The sequence below is a fragment of the Penaeus chinensis genome, chromosome 6, assembly GCF_019202785.1.
Source record: "Penaeus chinensis breed Huanghai No. 1 chromosome 6, ASM1920278v2, whole genome shotgun sequence".
NCBI classification, from domain to species: domain Eukaryota; kingdom Metazoa; phylum Arthropoda; class Malacostraca; order Decapoda; family Penaeidae; genus Penaeus; species Penaeus chinensis.
In genome coordinates, this window is record NC_061824.1 from 208,002 (window position 1) to 223,001 (window position 15,000).

General features: G+C 41.6%; 1 protein-coding gene across 1 annotated transcript in view; it reads right to left on the bottom strand.

Annotated features, from left to right (window-relative positions):
• The window catches only part of LOC125026327, an 87,576-nt gene that overhangs the window by 49,603 nt on the left and 22,973 nt on the right, over positions 1-15,000 (bottom strand). The window contains exons 3-12 of the mRNA XM_047614691.1: positions 14,668-14,719; positions 10,457-10,587; positions 8,005-8,225; positions 7,183-7,340; positions 6,987-7,075; positions 2,404-2,520; positions 2,159-2,270; positions 1,323-1,854; positions 980-1,050; positions 1-516 (exon numbers count right to left, since the gene is read on the bottom strand). The exon at positions 1-516 is cut by the window's left edge and continues 1,449 nt beyond it. Of these exons, the coding sequence (XP_047470647.1) occupies positions 1-516; positions 980-1,050; positions 1,323-1,854; positions 2,159-2,270; positions 2,404-2,520; positions 6,987-7,075; positions 7,183-7,340; positions 8,005-8,225; positions 10,457-10,587; positions 14,668-14,719 (1,999 nt within the window). The remainder of the gene's footprint in view (positions 517-979; positions 1,051-1,322; positions 1,855-2,158; positions 2,271-2,403; positions 2,521-6,986; positions 7,076-7,182; positions 7,341-8,004; positions 8,226-10,456; positions 10,588-14,667; positions 14,720-15,000) is intronic.

Here is a 15,000-nt window from a genome sequence, read left to right on the forward strand (position 1 = left end):
GGGCTGAGAGGCAATCACCACAGGTGGTGAACCAATTATAACACCTTGTGAGGAAAGCACCTGGGACTGCGGTATAACCATGGGGTGCTGGGAGGTCATCATGGGAGCCTGGCTCCCAGTCCCAACCTGTGAACTAATCTGACTGTAATATTCTGGCTGCTGTTGTGGTTGTGGCTGTGGCTGTGGTGGGGGCTGTGGTTGCTGCTGATCTACCTGTGGTTGAGTGGATTGGGGAGGTGGATGCTGCTGTGTTTGTTGTTGTGGAGGTTGTTGTAGCTGTTGTGCTGGTTGCTGAGGTGGCTGCTGCGGCTGCTGCTGCGGTGGCTGCTGTGGCGGCTGCTGTGGTACTGGCTGGTAAGCAGTGGTGGTCAGGTAGGCCTGTGAGACAGATGAACCAGTAGTGCTGAGAGCCTGCTGGTACTGGGGCTGCTGGTAGGCAGCGCTCACAGGTTGGTACTGGGAGGAACTGCTCTGGTAGCTACCATATCTGTAGTTTCCACCATAAAACTGTCCATCCTAGAAATAAATGCAAAATAATGATAAATAGTTTAGAATAACTATAAAATGAAGAATTTTAGTATTTTTCATACTAAATACTGAAATACACCTCTCAAAATGAGATGCTTCATTTGCACATTTGAATAACTTTTCCCTATAAAACTTCAATGCAACAATGCAACATATTATTATCATCATTATCATCATTATTTCTCATTATTCTACCATTCACACATAATATATACATTTTCTCTCTCAATATGTACTTGTCATATCAGAGACATATGCATAATCTAATATGAAATATCAAAGATCAAAGTAGAATGACAACCTTTGGGATTAATGTAATTAATTCTACTGAATGAGCAAAGTATCTGTGGAATAACAGATAGAACTATAAAATTATATAAATAATATAGCCTACTTTACAGTTCAGGCTTCTAATTCACTTCAATAATTGAAAACTGAGCAAGCAGCATACCTGTGTAATGGTCTGTTGTCCCTCAGCTCCAGCTGTGAGAGTGTAATACCCAGATTCTCGAACCCCGTCCCCTGAAAGAGGAACCATCATAATAAGTAAATATATCCCCTTCATATGTCATAAAAGCAAAGATCTGTCACTGCCTTTCTAAGACTGAAATGCAAGAAAAATAGGAGAAAACAAAGTAGTTAATAAAAATTTCTGATGTCACAAATCATACTCCTGAAATGCCTGCCTTTCAATGGTATGACAATATAGAGGCAAATTCTGCAGGAACACAGGAGTTCATTTAAGAGGTAAATAACTCAATGAAATGAAACCCTACAGAAGGGCACTCTGGTACCTTGTTGTTGTTCTGCAGAGATAATTGACTCTGTAGTCTTCTGTGTCTGGCCATCCTGCTGAGTTGTCTGTTGCTGAGTTTGCTGTTGCTGCTGTGGCTGACTCTGCTGCTGTGGCTGTTGTGTTGCCTGCTGTTGTGCTTGTTGATTCTGCTGTGGCTGCTGCTGCTCCACAGGTATTGGTTGTGCCTGTTGCTGTGTTGTCTGTTGCACTTGGGGTGTCTGCTGTGGGAGGGAAGTCTGGTGTTGTAGTGTGGGTTGTTGTTGTTGCTGCTGTTGTTGCTGTGGTTGTTGCTGAGGTTGCTGTGGCTGCTGCTGTGGTGGCTGTTGTTGTTGCTGTTGTGGTTGCTGTGTTTGTGCTTGTGGTTGTTGCTGTTGCATCTGCATTTGCTGTTCTTCCATTTGCTGTTTCTCCTTTTCCATGTTTTCCTTCTTGCGCCTCTCCTCGCGCTCCCGAGTGATGTTCTGGATTTGCGTCTGGATCATCTTGGCCACAGACCTCTCGTCTTCCTCTAATATCATCCCCATCTTAACCTGCAGAGAGATGCTCAGATATGATACTTAAAAACACAAAGACAATGACAACATTCTTTTATAATTGTTCATCTGAAATGTTATACAACTTGAAGAAAAGAAAATATATAAATGCATAACAAAATAATATAAACATATAAATAATAATAAAATGTAATTTATATTTCACGTCAAGTATGTGACCAATATCTTAATCACGTACCAATAAGACATACACAAAATATAGAGCAAAGACTGAGAAATCTATAAGTGTCACTTTCATTTCCAGACTCTTCTCTTTAAATGTATTTTGTAACATACTTACCATGCCTTCAGCAATCTTGTCTGGGTTATCATTATTTATGTCAAAGTCAAACTGAATAGCTTCATTCTCTTTATGTTTGTCTTTTCTCTTCTTTGCATCAACTACTCGTAACCTGAGAGAGAAAAAATCATAATAAATGTATTCAGTTTTCAATTTCAACTTCTTATATTGTGGGTGTTTATCTAAAATGTAATCAATTTCTTAATCATCTATCTATCTGTTTGTTACCATCCTTTGCTACATACCTAAGCACAACTTTTCCTGAATCGGAGGCAACAGCTTCTTCTTTATTGCACAGGTCAACTTTGATGCCTGTGTCTTCTTGGAAGAATTCATGGTTTAAAAGATCTTTCACAGTTGGTCTGGAAAACAAATCATATTGAAAACATTATCTGGTTACAAAATCACAACAAGACAACACAAAACAAGACAACAACAAAAGTTTAACCTTATGATGATGATGATGTTTTCAGGACTACACTTTCATGTCTACTATCATTAATCCAGGACAATTTTCACTCAACATCCCAATGTTAGATTTCACTGGAAAATCCCTCCTTCAGTGACTCTCCTTAACACTACATCTTCCCAAGATCATCTCACTCCATACCAAAGTAATAAAACGAGAAGTGGAAAGTGGACTGATTTTGAGCAGACAGGTTTCTTTATCAACGAAGAAGATGCCTAACTTCATAATGTAACGGCTTTTATTACTTATTTGTTTTTAAGTCTTCTGTCTCAATTGGACAAGCAATGCCAAATGCTGCATGAAAAACCCCTAAACAGAACTTTTATTGATTTCTGCCATAAAGGACAAAACTAGAGTGTTCTATATGCAATTGTTTGTCTTCATATCTTGGTGGTCCCTTTTCCATTGTGGAGCAAAGGGGACCATGCAACTGTTAATCATAAAGAAAACTCAAGCCTTATTTTTTAAATTTTGGTCAGAGATAAAAAGCATCACACATTGTTTTTTGTTTTTTTTTGTTCTAATACTACTATCACTATAAATATCATCTCCAAATCAACTATAACTGATGCATTATATCATATGCACCAAAAATAATTTAGGAAAACATGATCTTAACCATGATAAATCATAATGATTACTCATCGATAATCATCTTAGTGATTCTCACCAATAACTATTCTCAAAATATATGCTGAGAGAATGGAGCAACTTCTGTCATGCAAACATTATAATCACTTTGAAAATTAATTTTCAGGGAATTGACATCTTCACTGAACTATGCAATTTGTTCTCACCTGTTTGCAATACCTTAAAAACATAATAATGTTATCTTAATTACCCAATCCCAATATTATGCACATACAGTGCTATTAATCAATTTATAGTCTGGCCAATAAGTGCTGTGCAATGTATGATGATCTTTATATAATAATAATAATAACAGTAATAATAATAACAATAATAACAATAAAGAAATATAAAGCAATTGGGAGAGAGCCATTAACCTCCAGATCTTATGCATATCTGATATTTCATTTTAAGAAAATTCAACCTTAATACAGATAAAATGATATGTATGTATCTATGCTTGTTCTTGAGTGCTGTTATGATGCCAGTTAGTTTGTTTCTGTCTGAAAGTTTCTGAATCATGCATATTCACTTATCTAGCTGTATGTACTTCTATACACACATAAAGAAGAATAAAGAATTAAATCCTACATGTCTCCTCCAGATCCACGAGATCCTATACTAGTTGAGGATCCCAGGCTTGAGTATGGACTTGAAGCCAGCATGCGGTCCAAAAGAAACTTCCTGAGGGACCAGTTCTTTCTTGGGCTCTTCTGTGGACTGGGAGGTGACCCTGGATCCACACACTGTGGGCACATGCAGGGGCTGGAGGGAAGGCTAGAAGTGTTGCTCTGAGTCTCATCACTGTGGCAACTATGAGACGTGAGCTGGATAACCGGCACGGGAGAAGCAATGTTTGCAGGTGGCCAATAAGATGGCTGACTGGAACATGGAACCATCTCCAGATTCTGGTTTACTAAGGCAGATGATGGGGGCTTTGCCATGTGTCCAGCATGCTTATTTCCAGAGTAATGTAGCATGTCTATTGCAGCCTGACAGAGATCTTCATTTTCTTGGCCATCATACTGCACTGGTTCATCTTGCATAGATTGGGAAAATTGAAAATACACACCCGGGCTGCCAGGTCTACTCACAGAGAACTTGGCTGCACTAGGTGGTGACACAGAATATGTGGGCATTTGTGGATTTTCATTTACCGTTGAAAAAACTTGTTGGGGTTTTATCTGCTGCACTGGGTAATGATATGGCAATCCGGGGCTCCCTGGTCTGCTGTTCCTGTATGTCTGTATATGTGGGGGGGATGTTGGATGAACAACTGTACAAGGTGACACTGGACGGAAGTACTGAAAACTGTTATCCTGACACTCCATCCCACTTGGCTGATTCATACAAGCAGCAGAGTGCCTGTATCCATGGGAGTAATCATTGCCATTTGTGCTATCACTGCTTAGCTTTGAATCTTCAGCTTCCTCAAGAAATACTCCTGGTGTTGTACCAAAGGAGAAATTATTATCTGCTCTTCTATGACCATAGTCGTATGCACTGGATTTTGGGGGTGATACTTGTGGCCACATGACATACCCATGTGGCATGTAGTGAAATGTCTGGCATGGAATTGGTACAGCTGCACTTCTGCAGCCAAATGTTCCTTGTTGAAATGGTGCTGAAGTACTGGCTGTGCGAGTTCCAAACCTTGTTGGCACAGAGTGGGACCTCACATGATGCATCCAATGTGATGTCCCAAGTCTCTGTTCTGCTCTTCCTCTAGGCTGCCTCATCCTTTCCTCTGTGCTGCTATTCCATGTCATATCTCTCTGAAAGGTGTCCTCACTATTCACTCTTTGTATGGGCTGCATGTAAACTGAGGAGGTTAGGAAGTTATCACCTGATCTGCTGCTGCTTAAAAGGTTACCAACACTACTCCCTCTGCCCAAGACACCCCTACCTGCTCCTGCTCCTCCTCCTCCTCCTCCCATTTCTCCAGCTCCTCCTTGCAGGTCCACCATCTCATGCATAACTATCCTTTCCTTCTTCCTTGCTCCACTGTAATCCACTCTACTCATAAGGCCTACTCTCTCTTGGCGGGCAGCACACACAGAACTGTTCACAAATCCACTTTCTTTCTCTTCATTTTCGGTTGTGAAGTAGATGTCTTCAGAGTATACACGGTGCACAGCTCGTCGCAGCATTGCTATTTCCCTCCCCTGCTTTTATTCTTACTGAGCAAAAGCCATACATTTCCAAGGTCTGACTCTGATCACAGAATACATCAACACTAAGGTTTGAAGACACAAAGAAATTACTTCCTGCACGTCATTGTTTGGCTCAAGGTTCTTCATTTATCAGAGTAACATCTGCCCAAGTACCAAAGCAAGACAGGACTGGCCTCAGCCACCAGACTAAACCCCTCCCCACCCTGACACCTACAGAGCGTGTCAGCCCCAGGACTTGTATTACAACAACATTCTTTGACAGTTTGAAAAGCTTTTTAAATATCATGATCATAATTTCTACCAAATCTGAAACCTTTTTTTAAAGTTCCATGATCTAGAACAAAATCATAATGAACATTAATCAAATATGTCACTCTCTGGTACTTACACAGCCAATGACAATATAACATAATGCAGTCAGAAGACATTGCTACATTTGGTAACGATTTTATATAAACAACAGACATGACCCCCCCCCAAACTGCCCCACCCACACAGATATTAATGTTTTCTCTCTAATTTAGAGTTAAAAAAGGTCAATACCTTGCAAAATGCAATATCCATTTCTGTTTTCTACCAAACTCAGACATATGATAGCCTCTTACTCATCATGCATAACATAACAGGAAATGCCACAAACTCATTCTTAACTAAAGACAGTATGGCATTTGATAGGATGAATGAAAAGAGTTTTTTCTTCATAGAATCTGGTAGATTTACTCTATCTCTATCAATTTTGGAGAAAATATATTTTAAGGTTATAATAACTTTCAAGCAAAATGTCTTGATTTCTTGAAAGTAATGTTATGGAAATAAACATAACATTAAAAGTTCAAAAAGTGGGTAAAAAAGTTTAAAGAGAACAGAGAGAGAGAAATTGGGCATAAAAAGAGTAGAAAAAGTGAGATAAAAAACAAAAAAAAACTTAAAAGATAATAATAAGAGAGAGAGACAAAGTATTCAAACTCTGTAAAGAATCCTATATAAAGTATCCACTCATGCCCATACCTAATAAGAGAGAGAGAAAATAAGTGAGAGAAAAAAAACCTCTCTAAGCAGAGACCTGGAACTTGTTTTAAAGGTCCCTCCCCTCCCCCCCAATCCCCTCTACCCCTCAACCTGTCTCCTTCCCTGCCCTGTTTCTCTCCAAAGCCTTGTAACTTAATGCAGCCACCCAACCACTGGATTCTCGCACCCACAGCCACTCCACAACCAACTTTAATCAGTCATACTATCTGGCTTTCCTGTCAATCTGGCTGTCTGTGCTTCCTTCTCTCTCTTTATCTATTTCTACCTGTCATTCCTTTCCTCCATCTCTGTCTCCCCATTCACTTTCTTTGTTGTCCTATTTTTTTTTTTTTCTTTCTACTACCTCTGTATCTACCAATGTCTAATTTTAAATATCTCCTCTCTCTGTCTATCTGCTTCTGTTCTGCTCTTTAATATCATTCCCCCCCAATCATCATCATCATCATCATCATCATCATCATCATCATCATCATCATCAAAAAACTTGGATATAACATTCTCCAGACAAAACTCAGATTAACCTTACCTCTCCTCATTGTGTAATCTTGTGCACCAATCTATGATATATTTCACATCTTCATCCTCAATCTTGAAGAAGCTTTGTGGCCGTACACCCTGCAAAGACAAACAAGACAAAGCTAAGCACGTGGACCTGTCTTAGCCAAGTAAAAATAGGAAATATTGAATTGAATAATTCAAGAAAATTTGTAACAGGCACTCACAGTTGTCACTTTCTTGTAGATCTGGGCAGGTCCGGAGCATTCATTGTAGGGGTACTCCAATGTGGCCATCTCCATCATGCACATGCCAAAAGCATACACATCCACCATCTCATCGTAGTGCTCCTCATACACTTCAGGTGCCATGAACTCCGGAGTACCTTTGGACAAGATTTTTTTCCTTGTAATATTGTTAGGATTTGTATTAAAAAAGTAAAAAGAAGTTACAAGGTTATACAAATATATGGTCACTTATACAAAGTTTACTTGTTTGTACAAGTTGAGTATGTATATTGACATCATCTAAAAATTCACACACACACACAAATAACAAGACTCATCAATTAATGCACACACATTCACAAACAAGCACTTATCCAAATGCAAATGCCTACTTGGAATAATTATGTTCATAACCAACTTGTTAGGCCCAATTAATTCATTAATCAATTAATTCTAAAAAAAAAAATAATAATAATAATAACAATTCAAATTGAATATAGGGAGGGAGATGTGAAATGGAAATTTTTATTTAAACTTACAGTACAATATACATCTAACTGTAAATCAATTATAATGTCACTGTTCTGAAACTTCCAAATATTCCTAATTAATAGAAAATCATATTATAAGGTTGTGCTTTTAAATGTAGTAAAAAAAAAAAAAAAAAAAAAAAAAAAAAATCCACAAAAAAAGTGAAATAAAGATAACATCTCTCTATACCATCTCACCCAAGCAACTCACCCCCTCAACTTCCATGTATTAAGCAGAACAAGAAAATGAATGTGGCTCAATCACATCTTCCCCATTTCCTTTGGAACTTACCAATAACAGATTTGGCACAGGATCTGTTCTTCAAAGTAGCAAGCCCCAAATCTCCTATCTTGACAGATCCGGTAGTTCCAGTGACGAAGATGTTGTCACACTTGAGATCTCGGTGAATGATAGGAGGGGAACGAGAGTGAAGGAATTGGAGACCTTTTAGAATCTGCCGGCACCAGCTCTTTAGCACCTTCAGGTTTACTTTGCGTAGTCGACGCAGATACCTGAAACAGTGCAAGGTATATAAGACTTGAGTTAAGAAATATTTTAACCTTCAGTTTAGAAAAACAATGGCATATGATAACTGTTCCATGAAAAGATGTATGGAAATCTATTCAAATAGAAATATTTTTGTTACAAGAATGATGAATTGATCTAAATCATATGCCTTTTATTTCTACTGCAATAGAAAGTGTGACAAAATAAGAACTGTAAGCTATCTTTTTGCTCCTTTGATAGTTGTCTTCCTCACACAAAATAAAACAGCAATGCTCTTTCCTCTCCTCCTCTGGTACTCCAAAGTGGCACATAATGGGCAGCAATTATGACACAATCAATCAGAGGTTTGTGTCAATGAGAGGGGTAAAAGGAGGCATTTTCCAGATTTTTTTTTTTTTTTTTTTTTTGTGAATATATGCATTCTAACAAATAAATACTACTTCCTCCTTTACAATCTTTCTTTACTTTTAACAATATGTAGATAAATATTTAGACGGCATTCACAAAATTACATAGTACCCTTTCACGATGGTAAAATTTTGAATACAGTTTGACATGGTCAGGGTGTGTTAGCATGGCACTTAGAGCATGGGATATCATCTGATTCATGGCTGGGCACCTGAGGTGTAATCCCAGTTGTATGTAGCTGAGCTCATGATATGTTTAATCATCGTCCAGCATCAGTATCAATTTTGACATGACACAACAGGACATTACCCAGTGTGGATGGATTAAAAGAGAGACCTTTTACAAAGCTTTCCTTAACAGTGTATTTCTACAAAACACTCATCCTTATGCTCTTCTTAAAGCTATACCTGTATTACATGACTACTACAAAAAAATTGAAAGAAAAAAATAGAAGAGAAAAGGGACATACTAACAAAAATAAAAATTCTAACAGATTGTCTCATTATAAAAAGCTGTAAAGCAAGAGCTATTTCAAGTACATATCAACTGATACCTATTTTTAAATCATGCAGCTATCAGTTTAAACCCTCTATCATTCACTGCCTGCCCAATAAGATGTTTAAAGAAATCCTTATATTTTCCACAGCAATCTGATCTGACATCCTGCCACTGGCATAAGCAGCCTGAGTTGTGATTACAAGAGGAACTAAAATAGTCCAAGTTGAAGGGAACACCACCCATAAGCAGCCTATGATTGTGCTGTCACTATTTCTGCCTGATGACACTCTGGCCCATATTAATAGGCCTCCGCTCTAATCTCTGCCAGTGCTTTCCTCTTGGCCTCTGATCTAGATTCAGAATATCTTATTTTCTCCTCGAAAAAGAATAATAGAATAAAAAGAATATTAGAAAAAAAGGAAAACTGGAAAAACATAAGAAATTCTTAACTCATTCAGTTACCCAATCTTTATGAATTCATGAGTATTCCCTCCCACCTCTTTTGCTTCTTTTCCCCTGGAAATGAAAGCACATGCATTCTAAAGGTTTAATAAACTGCCCTTTGTCTAGATATTGTACAAAGTACAATATCATTATTAAACACATAACCACTTAACTGGAAAAAAAAACATATATCAATATACCTATTATAACCATATATAACAAAATCTGAAGGATTTTTTAATGAAGCCAAATCTTGAAGCCATCAATGAGTATCTTTGTTAAATGAACTGTATTAAATTTGGCTACAGTGCATATGGAACACAAACGCAACCATAACAAAAATGCTTTGATTCTTTGAAAATTACTTCATCAAAATAAAGATACTGTAATCTCCCTTATTTTCTTTGTCTTTGCCACTTCTTTATGACATACACATGGAAACCAATAACCTCAGTTTTTATACCTGTATAATCCTGCTTGTGCCAAAAATTTCCATTGCATTATCATACATATATGATAGTCTAATAATTCTGTTTGTTTTTTCCTTTTCGAATATATCACTTGTTATCAGAACATGAGCAATACTGGCTTGTATAAAAAGATCTCAAAGTAGGTTGTCATTCTCAATGCTGTGTTTATCTGTTAAAATCATGATGCAGACAGCCTCAAGTAAAGCAACCTGAACAAATGATGAAATTGGTTCAAGTCTGGCAACCATACAGTTGAAAAAATAAAAAAAAAATAAATGAAAGAGCAAATACAGACTAATTCAATGAGAAAATGCTAAGTACAAAATTTCTCAGAAATGAGGGAGCACAACCAAAAATAAACAATAAAAACAAAATATAATTACAGCATAAATGCAAACAAGAGGGTATGTACTGACTGTTTGAGTGTCCCAGAAGTCATGAGTTCCGTCACGAGGACAATGCATCTCCGCTTTGGGCTGTGCACTTCCCAGTAATCATAGAAGCGCACAATGTTGGGATGCTGAAGACCCTTGAGCATCTCGGCTTCCTCTCGGAGAGAGAGGGAGGGAGGGAGGGAGAGAGAGAGGGAGAGAGAGAGAGAGGGAGGGAGGGAGAGAGAGAGAGAGAGAGAGAGAGAGAGAGAGAGAGAGAGAGAGAGAGAGAGAGAGAGAGAGAGAGAGAGAGAGAGAGAGCGAGAAGGGAGAGAGTGAGATTGAGAGGAGAGAGTGAGATTGAGAGGAGAGAGTGAGATTGAGAGGAGAGAGTGAGATTGAGAGGAGAGAAAAAGAGAGAGATGGAGAGAGAGAGAGAGGAGGAGAGGAGAGGGATGGAGTGAGGGATGGATGGAGTGAGTGAGTGAGTGAGTGAGGGAGAGGGGGAGGGGGAGGGAGGGAGGGAGAGGGGGGGGGGAGAGAGAGAGAGAGAGAGAGAGAGAGAGAGAGAGAGAGAGAGAAAGAGAGAGAGAGAGAGAGAGAGAGAGAGAGAGAGAGAGAGAGAGAGAGAGAGAGAGAGAGAGAGGGAGAGAGAGGAGAGAGAGGAGAGAGAGAGAGAGAGAGAGAGAGGAGAGAGAGAGGAGAGAGATAGGAGAGAGAGAGGAGAAAGAGAGAAAGAGAGAAGAGAGAGAGAGAGAGAGAGAGAGAGAGAGAGAGAGAGAGAGAGAGAGAGAGAGAGAGAGAGAGAGAGAGAGAGAGAGAGAGAGAGAGAAAAGAGAGAGAGAAAGAGAGAAAAGAGAGAGAGAAAAGAGAAGAGAGAGAGAGAGAGAGAGAGAGAGAGAGAGAGAGAGAGAGAGAGAGAGAGAGAGAGAGAGAGAGAGAGAGAGAGAGAGAGAGAGAGAGAGACAGAAATAGAGAGAAATAGAGAGAAATAGAGAGTAAGAGAGAGAGAGAGAGAAAGAGAAAGAGAAAGAGAAAGAGAAAGAGAGAGAGAGAAGGGAGAGAGTGAGATTGAGAGGAGAGAAAAAGAATGAGGGAGGGAGGGACAAGGAAGGATGGGGGGAGGGGAGTGAGGGAGAAGGAAGGAGGGAGGGAGGTAGAGATAGAAATAGAGAGAGAGAGAGAAAGAGATAGGAGGGGGGAGAGAATGAAGTGGGAAAAGAGAGGGAGAACAAGCGAGGGAGGAAGCAAGGGAGGGAGGGAGGGAGGGAGGGAAGAGAGAGAGAAAAGGTAAGGGAGGGAAGGATGTAAGGAAGGAGGGAGGGAAGGATGTAAGGAAGGAGGGAGGGAAGGATGTAAGGAAGGAGGGAGGGAAGGATGTAAGGAAGGAGGGAGGGAAGGATGTAAGGAAGGAGGGAGGGAAGGATGTAAGGAAGGAGGGAGGGAAGGATGTAAGGAAGGAGGGAGGGAGGGAATTTAAAACAATAGCAAAAACATTCTATATCACCACAGATGCCGTCAATCCGTCACTGTCACATTACGACTCATCATATCTGTGCAGCTTTACAAAAGCTGATTTACATCAAATTCCAACACTAAAAGCTATTATTTCCATTAACAGTAATGACAATTCATCAAGCAACCTCACCTGCCGCAGTCAATTTCAATATCTGTCAAACAAACAGTTTATAAACAAACAAAATGGTACTGATGTTGAACGAAATTCCGACCAGATATTTCACAGGCAACAATGGCCTTTGAATTCCACCAGCAGAGCCGCTTCCTTGATCTAAGCCCTCAATCTGCCACTTCCAATACTCATCGCATTGCTTCACCTGACACGCTTTGTCACCAACCTATTTAAGCTTTCCTCCCCAGAACTTTATTTCCGTCGTCATCATGCCCTCGGTGTCTCCCCTTCGTCACCATGCCCACGCCGATCTAGTCTCTCTCTTTCGTAATCGCACTCAACTGGTCCCTCCCTTTCGGCATCATGCCCTCGGTCCCTCCCTTTCGGCATCATGCCCTTGGCTCCTCCTCTTCGTCATCACGCCCTCGGTCTCTCCCTCTCGCCATCACACCCGCAGCCGAAGGGAGGGCTACAACCTCGCCCGGCCTTCGCGAACCACAAAACGGACGTACAATAACGGAACTCGACGCCGGCCATGGGAAGGAGGCCGGGGAGGAGATGGGGGAGGAGATGGGAGAGGGGGAGAGGGTGGTAATAATTAGTCGTAGAGGGAGAGGGAAGATATGTCGATTGGAGGGGAAAGATAAGGGAGGGGAGGAAGGGCAGGATGTTAGAAAGAAGGGGGAGGGGAAAGAGAGAGGTGAACAGAGCGAGAGAGCGAGAGAGTGTGAGAGAAAAGAGAGGAGAGAGAGGAGAGAGCGGAGAGAGAGGAGAGGAGAGAAAGGAGAGAGAGAAGGGAGTAAGGCAGGAAAAAGGTAGTCTGGTAGAGCAAGGTAGGGAGGAGAGAGAAATCGGGCATATAAAAGGAAGTGAACGGGGGCCAAGACAAGGCACAAAACAATAAGGTTAAAATGCCAATAGGAATATAATCAGGTGCTCTGACGTGTTGGGGGTAGGGGGAGGGAGAGGGGGTAGGGCGGAGACGCAGAGGGATGGGAGAGGAGAGGAGGGAGAGGGGAGAAGAGGGGGAGGGGAAGTGTGGGAGGAGGTACGACAAAGGCAGAGGGGGAGACGTGGAGGGTAGGGGGAGTAGGGGGAGAAGGGGGAGAAGGGGGAGAAGGGGGAGAAGGGGGAGAAGGGAAGGGGGTAGGAGGAGAAGGGGAACCTTGACGAGCGGAGCAAGAAAAAAGACGTGGAAGTGTGGTCGAACAAATTAGGTGATCAAGTGTGCGCGCGTATGTATGTACGAGTTTTGCGTGTGCTTTGCGTGCATGGGAGAGAAGAAAGAGAAGGAGAGAGAGAAGGAAAGAGGGAAGGAAAGAGAGAAGGAAAGAGAGAAGAAATGAGTGAAGGAAAGAGAGAAAGGGAGAGAGTGTACTGTAGGAATGAGGGTTTTCAACTCGAAAAAAGACTCCATCGGAATATGAGAAGACAAGTGGAAGGTGGGAGAGGGAAGACTACAGCAGAGAGAGAGGGAGGGAAGGAGAGAGGGAGGGAGGGAAGAAGAGAGAGAGAGAGAGAGAGAGAGAGAGAGAGAGAGAGAGGGAGGAGGAAGAAGAGAGAGAGAGGGGGGAGGAGATGAAGGGAGAGGGAGGGAGGGAAGGAGAGAGAGAGCGAGAGAGAGAGCGAGAGAGAGAGCGAGAGAGAGAGAGAGAGAGAGAGAGAGAGAGAGAGAGAGAGAGAGAGAGAGAGAGAGAGAGAGAGAGAGAGAGAGAGAGAGCGGGTATGGGGAGGGAGGGAGGAAAGGAGGGAGAGAAAGCAAAACAGATAGGAGGGAAAGCGAGATAGATAAAGACAGAGAGATCGAGGGACAGGGCGAGAGAAGGGCAGTAGGTCAGCCAAGGATAGGGAGGGGCGGGCGCCCGAGGGCCAGGGAGGCGGGCCGCGGGCGGGGGGCGTTCGAGGGCCAGGGCTTGGAGGAGGACTGCGCAAGGGAAGGAGGAAGTGCGAGTAAAGGAGGGAAAATGAAAGAGGAAGGCGGAAAACAGATAAAATCTCTTCGAGATTACTGTTTGATTTCTGAGTTTGTTTCTTTCGACGTGAGAATACGTGACCTCAAAAACGAGTCTGATTATATATATGTATAATATATATATTATATATATCATATATATATGTATATATACACATGCATATATATATATATATATATATATATATATATATATAAACACAGAACACGATGACAGACCAAAACAGACACCACAAGGATCTACGTGAAAATACAACCTAAGACAAATCTTCCAAACGACAGCTAATATTACACTAGACCCCCCCCCCCCTCTAATAACAACCCAGTCTCGGCAACAATTCACCAAGAGCTCTAGTAATAAGTTATCTTCACCCCCCCCCCCCCCCGTTGGATCCGAGCCACGCCTGGGAGTCCCGAGAGAGTCAGTGCTAAAACAAGACGCGGGGAGCACATCATAGTCGAAATTACAAAGGCTTTTTTCCCCGCTCGAGACAACACATTCCGCAAACTTGCCCATCGGAAATCATGCTGCGCGGACGTGAAAGTCGGGCGAGCGGCGGGCGGGCGGGCGGGCGGGCGCGAAGGTCAAGAACTTCCCGTGGATCGAGGAAACAAACAGCGCTCTCTCTCTCTCTCTCACACCCACTTGCTCACTTTCTCTCTTTCTCTGGCTCGTTCTCTCTCTTTCTCAATGTCTCTCTCCCTTCTCTAAATCTCTCTCACTGATATTCTCTTCTCGTTTTCTCCATCTCTCTCGTTCCGTTGTTTTCTGTAGCTCTCTCAGTCTCTTTCGTCCTCCTTCCCCACCCACCCTCTTTCTCTCCCTCCCCTATGCCTATGTTTCTCTCTCCCTCTCCCCTCCCTTCCTCCCCCTAAGTATTAACCCCCATTGCAATTAGTCAAACGAGCGGACACAGGCTGTCTCCTTCCCTTGTTTCTGGAATGTTCACGGCCCGTAATGATTGACAACAGTTACGGCGCGCTAGT